This window comes from Ipomoea triloba, chromosome 1 (genome assembly GCF_003576645.1).
Source record: "Ipomoea triloba cultivar NCNSP0323 chromosome 1, ASM357664v1".
In the NCBI taxonomy this organism is placed as follows: Eukaryota; Viridiplantae; Streptophyta; class Magnoliopsida; order Solanales; family Convolvulaceae; genus Ipomoea; species Ipomoea triloba.
In genome coordinates this window covers 1,398,949-1,405,260 of record NC_044916.1, presented here as the reverse complement: position 1 = coordinate 1,405,260, position 6,312 = coordinate 1,398,949, and the positions used below count along the sequence as shown (strand labels likewise).

The 6,312-nt window shown below is 40.7% G+C and overlaps 1 protein-coding gene across 1 annotated transcript; it reads right to left on the bottom strand.

The window, feature by feature from the left end:
• Window positions 1-773: 773 nt before the first annotated feature.
• LOC116024544 (beta-xylosidase/alpha-L-arabinofuranosidase 2-like) lies at window positions 774-5,857 on the bottom strand. The gene is made up of 7 exons (XM_031265461.1): window positions 5,379-5,857; window positions 3,725-4,012; window positions 3,371-3,540; window positions 3,184-3,281; window positions 2,512-2,862; window positions 2,013-2,423; window positions 774-1,584 (listed from the first exon to the last, which is right to left on the bottom strand). Exons 1-7 carry the CDS (start codon window positions 5,784-5,786, stop codon window positions 1,010-1,012), a joined length of 2,301 nt encoding a protein of 766 aa, XP_031121321.1. The 5' UTR covers window positions 5,787-5,857; the 3' UTR covers window positions 774-1,009.
• Between the last annotated feature and the right edge of the window lie 455 nt (window positions 5,858-6,312).

Here is a 6,312-nt window from a genome sequence, read left to right as displayed (position 1 = left end):
TGTAAATGGACATAGGTCCACCTTGCAATGTGGACTCGGAGGTCCATAGTATAACTATTGCCCAACATTGGACAAATTATACTGTGGAGACAAGAGGCGTGGACTATAATACGTTTTTTTTTTAGTAATGAGAGAAACTCTCATATTCACTACTCGAGTGTGTATTAGATAAACTCTACTTCAATATAATAATTCACAAACTACACATAAAACCTAAACGGCACTAAGAAGACCACGTGAGACAAGTCCAACCCATAAGGTATTAGCAAGAATCAACTCATAATGTTTTGGTACGAAAATCACGTTCTATTCACTCGATCACCCATTTCAAGACTGTTACATGTTCATTTTTAATATACTAAAAGTTTATTTTTAATGCAATATAGGTTCATTTTTAGGTACACTCTTACTATTTTAAATTATAAAATATGATATTAAGACATAGTAGAAATTCTTGTTATCAAATATTTTACATCACTTGAATTTTTTTTAAGGTGCCTATGATTTTTGTACCAAGTGCAATTGCATATGACGTGTTTGTTGCACAAGATACTGTGACAATAAGTGTTGATAGTATAATATCAATATTCAATATAAGACGGGCTAATGGCAATCTAGACTGATTTATTTTATGATAGTCCCTTTATTGGATAAGGTCATAAAGTGGGTTACACTCAAAGCACACATTTAGATAGTAATTACGAACTTACCATAAATCAAAGTGTTGACAATATCAATATAACCCACATACGAGACCATACAAAGCACCAATGTTGTATAAAGGAAAAGTAAAAGATCATCCTTTCATTTAATTTTTCATAACTTCTGAGTCTACACAAGAATTTGGACACTTTGAAAGAATTGAGAGCTTTGTTACAATTGCCTTCAAACTCATTCCAACTTTGGAAAGTTCCAATCTTGTGAACACATTGATTCCTGATTTTCTTATGATTTGGTGAAGAAAAAGGAAAGGATACAACAAATTTTCAACTGTGATTTCTGCAGTTTCTCAGATCTCCACAGTCAAGGAATGTTTCAGATGGCCAATGTGAAGAACATGAAGTCCCAAGGCCACTTTCCTGTTCCCAGCCTCATCCACAACACTCAAGTGCTTGCAAACATCGAGATTGAACACGACAACCTCGTCTTGGTTAGGGCTCAAATGCACCTTCTGAAATCCCACCAGCTGTTTCCGGGGGGCGTTGTGGACAGCTGGAGGGGACGAGAAGAGGAGGACCGAGTGGCCCCCGCTCACCGTTCCCACGTTCTTCACGTTCAGGTGAATGTCGAGGGGGGCTGAGTTGGTGCAGGTCTGCTCTGCTGCATCGACAGACTCGCACTTTGTGGACCGACAGGCGTGGCCTTGGTCGAGGGCGAGGGAGACGGAGTCTTGAGCCTGAACTATGCTGTGTCTGAACTTGGTGTAGCTCAATCCATACCCGAATTTGAACAGCGTTGGGCCCGTGTAGAAGCGATAGGTCCGGCCAGGGTAGCCAGTTTTCGGGTCTGGCCTCATTCGCATATCGATCATGGATACGCTGTCTGCAAACGATTGTGGGTACCATGTATTTGGTAGCCTTCCACCTAAAACCAGGAACATTCAGTCTACTGATACTAAAAGAGTAGAGCTGTCAAAACGAGCTTAGTCTGCCTAGCTAGCCCGCCCCACCCCACCAAACGAACCAATCATTATTGTGTGGACCATACTATCAAATAATGTACATTCAATATAAAAATAATGTACATTCTATTCAGGGGATGTACATTATTTGTGTACTGAATGTACATTATATCGTATAATGTACATTCAATACATAAATAATATACATTAACTATATTAAAAATGTACTTTTTGTTATGGTCCACACAATAATTTGCCCCAAACGGACTGGGCAGGCTTTGAATTTTATGTCCCGTATTATTGGCGGGCGGGGTCCCATCGCCCTGTTTCGACAGCTCTATAAAAGAGAGTTTTTTTTTTTTGTTTTCTTGAAGAGGAAATGTGCACTTACTTGGATTATGATACCCGAAAATAACATCAGCAATTGCTCCTCCACCAGCCTCACCGGGGAATCCAACCCAAAGAATGCTCGTTACTTTAGGATCCTTAACTGCAAACGAAACATCCATGCCAGCTCCACACATTAAAACGAGGATTACTGGTCCCCTGGCAACCTTTGCAACCTCTGACACTACATATGACTGCTGCCCGGGGAGGGTGAGGTTAACTCTATCCCGCGCTTCAGTTTCAATAGATTGATCAGAACCCATTACCAAGACCACAGCATCAGCCGTGGCTGCTATTTTCTTCGCATCATCGAGTAGGGCAGTGGCACATTTGATGTTATCACAGCCAGGCGAGTAATTCGTTGCAACCAAGGCTGATAGGCCTTGTATAGGACTAGTATACTTGCACGGTTTACCTGCACATTTCAATCGATCCCGGGAAAAGAAAATGAAAACCCGTATTCAAATTGTTGGAATTTATCAAGAAAAATATATCAGAGATACCTTCGTAGTTGCCAAGCATTGTGTAGGGGTTATTAGCGTTGGGGCCGATGAGAGCTAAGGACTTAATGGCAGCGCGGGATAGAGGGAGAGAGCCAGCAGTGTTTTTCAACAAGACGATTCCTTCCCTTGCAGCCTCACGGGCGAGCTCCTGGTGGGCAGGCGAGCAAACATCCTTCGGCCCGAGCTTCCCATAGAGTTGCTTTCTTGGATCCCCATCAAAGAATCCAACTCTCATAAGAGTTGCAAAATTGTTCGAGATAGCTCTATCAACTTCCGATACCTTCACTAGTCCTTTGTCGATCGCCCCTTGAGTGTACTTGGCCAAGAACGGCCCGCAATTAAGGTCCACCCCTGTTACATTAAACCACGTTTTTTATCTAAATAAGTACTAAACAAAGAGCACATAACGACAAGCATAAGAAAAATGTGCAAATAGTGAATTAAGACACTTTTACATGTTAAGTCAAATGTGAATCATAGGATACCTTAGTTGTAATCCATTTGTGGGTACTATGTATGGTTGTATAAAGTCTATAGAAGACGCAAAAGTTCAAAGGCTATTATGCTGTCTTTCTGTGGCTTCTCTGTCAATTGTCAATCTAATATATCTACTTACTGAACTAACCATTCATACATTAACGGTTTTCTAAATCGTGTCGAAGATGGGCTCACCTGCATTTAATCCCAAAGCAGCAGTCTCCTCAGGCGTTTTGGTGAGGTGTTGGTAATTGTACATGGCATTAAACGAATCACAATCTGTTACTATGTATCTGCAAGATGGATAGTCATATTACTACATTAGCATTCGGTTGAAGCCTACCCCGATACAATTTTGATAACTGATGTCACGAAACATTACCCGTTCAATTTCCACTGGCCTCGAATGACACCTGCAAGAATGCTGTAATCCCCGCAAACTGGCTTGCCATTGACCTGGTTGTAGGAACACATCACGCTTGCTACCTTTCCCTCGCGAATACAGTACTCGAACGGGGGTTGAAATGTATCGGCCATATCTTGTGCTGTTACCTAACTCATCGTACGAGAAATAATCGTTTTATTTCTTTGAGAACAGTATAAGATTCAATAAATAGATGAACAGATACTACAATGTAATAGGGTTAGTTGTATTCAAAAAAAAAAGTATAAGATTCAATAAAAATAAAAATAAAAAATAAAATCTACACGGGAACAAAAGGGGAAGGAATGATACCACAGAGTTGAAATCGTATCGTTGGTGCCCTTTCCAGTCATCCACATCGTACGCTGTATAATGCTTACAACAAGCAGCAACTTTGAGCTTCTCTTCGTTGCCATCGTCTCGTTCTTGCAGGCCCCTAACAAAGGCAGCAGCATACTTCCCGGTAAGAGTCGGATCTTCCCCCGGGACTTCCTGACCCCGCCCCCACCTAGGGTCCCGAAAGATGTTCATATTCGGGGACCAGTATGTCAACCCCGCCAAACCATAGTTATGCATTGCTCGGGCCTCGGTGGAAATCACCTGCAGCCATCAATAGTTCATCTGTAACTACTCAACTGCTCTCTATAAAATTTACCCCGGGATCAGTTGTTAAATTTACTAAATCATCTGGAGTAGTTCATCTGTAACTACTCCAGTACTAAATCAATAACTTAGTTTTCTTCTTTGAATGACAATTAGGTAATCCTAACATTCATATTCACAATTCACATTTCACAACCAACGTTTTTAGCTCAAACAGATTCAACATTTTAACCAAATATCGAGAACTACTATGCAGTTTGAACTAAACATAGCACATTGCAAGCTGGAGTCCAATGTATATGTCCTTTTCATATGCTACTATCTAAAACAAGTTATTGTCAGCCAGTAGTATTAGTTGAACCATTATTGGAGCTTTTAATGATTGGGTATTTCCATTAATCCATTCACATTGGATCTGCCTAATCTGTGAAAATTCAAAATTACATTATTAAATGTAAGAACACACTTCACATCAAATTACCCAGAACTCTACTGAGCAGTACTAGTCAATTTGATCTGCCAAGAATGCTTTACCTGATGAAGAAACACCATTAGTCCATTACCTTAGAAACAACCGACAAGATTAGCATAAAGGGCAACACCCCAACCAAATTGGTCCGGTTGTTTGCTTCGTAACCATAAAGTTACAAATTTAACTCTCAATGGGAACAGCCTATCGGGCTTCTTGATTTGGGCTAATAAACTATGGACAAAGTTGGTTGATTTACCTACTTGTGGTCCTCTGCAGGCTAGGGTCACAATACATAATTTACCCAACCCAGTCAAGTTGGTCAATAGCTTAGTAGCTTCAAGGTTACAAGTTCAACTACTAATGAGAGGAGCATATTAGTCTTCGGACAACCTAGATGGCAAGACTCATTTACCCCCAAGTGCCAACAAGGTTTCTGGTCAAACGGGGTTTACCAATGTTCACTTCAGAGTTCAGATAGTGAATACAGGTTTCTCTCGTGATTAACATAAACAGATAGTGAATACAGGTTTCTCTCGTAAACCAAAAAGATTAACATAAACAGCTCCATTAAGGGTTTATCTGGTCCAAAATCACTGCTTTATCCCACCCCTATTCCACATTTTATTAGTTCTTGGACCACCTAATCCTAGCTTGGATAAACCAAAACATAAGATTAGAGGGCTCATCTCAAGAACCAAACAATACCTAAACAAGAAAGTAGTATTCCAGACTGCAATCAGAGCAGAAAAGACTTAAAGAGACTCATCTGATAATTTCAAGAATGGAGCAAAATGAGCAAGTTTATACTAATGTGAGTGATAAAAATCAAATCTTTAACTGTAAAAACAGAGATTGAAGTTATAAAAAATAAAAAAAATAAAAAAAAGTCACCTTTCCGATGGTGTGAAACAAGGTCTCATTGAAAGAAGCGGCGGTGAGTAGAGGCTGAGGGAAGCTAGTGGCGGCGGGCACCACGCCGGAGAAATTCACCCCCGGCCCGGTGTACGACAGCCCGTGCAGAGCCTCCGACCACCACTCGTACGTCGGGATTCCCAGCCGGCTCACATTCCCGCCCGTGTTCACCAAGAAAGTAATCTTCTCCGGCAACGTGAGGCGCTTCACCAGATCAGCCACCCGGCTTTTCACGTCCAGCCGCGGGTTGCAGAACGGCAGGCTCTTCAAACCCGGGTTCTTCACGGTGTCGCAGGCGTAGACCGGGCCGGTCTGGGACTGAACCGGGCTCAGCAACTGGGAGATAAACAGGGAAAAGAGAAGCACAGAGGCCATTGGTTTCTCCATGGCCTCTCCCTACTACGAAATAAGGAAGAAGAAAAACGAAAATGGAAACTACTTTGTAAGCAAGTTGAGGTTCGAGGAGTGATGTTTTTATAGTTAAACCACGTTGTCTACTTGTCTTCATGTCTTGTAGCTTCTCGTGAATGAAACATTGTCTCAGGTCTCCACTTATTCATTATTTAAATATTTTTTCATGTGGAAAACTCGCGGTCAATAAAAATTGTAATTTATGTCACTCACAAATATGTCAATTATAACAGCCCATTTGGTTCTTTGGAAAATATTTGAAGGAAACGGAATTCAAATTCCATGGAAAACAAATTACCAGGAAAATAGATTTCATTGTTTGGTTGGTGGAAAATAAATTACTGAGAATATAAATTCCATTGTTTGGTTGGATTTGGAATTGTAAGGAATAATGGGTATAAAGACAATCATACCCCTATACAATAATAACAACAACAATAATGGTGGTAATTAAATAATGTTAATGAGGGCATAATTGTCCTCCTTGTTTTCCATGGAAAAC

Excerpts from the sequence above, each read along its gene's own strand:
- LOC116024544 (XM_031265461.1), bottom strand. The coding sequence starts at position 5,786 with ATGGAGAAACCAATGGCCTCTGTGCTTCTCTTTTCCCTGTTTATCTCC. Across the intron at positions 2,863-3,183 it reads TGCTTTGGGATTAAATGCAG|GGGTGGACCTTAATTGCGGG; the intron begins GTGAGCCCATCT and ends TTAATGTAACAG. Across the intron at positions 1,585-2,012 it reads TTTCGGGTATCATAATCCAA|GTGGAAGGCTACCAAATACA; the intron begins GTAAGTGCACAT and ends TCCTGGTTTTAG.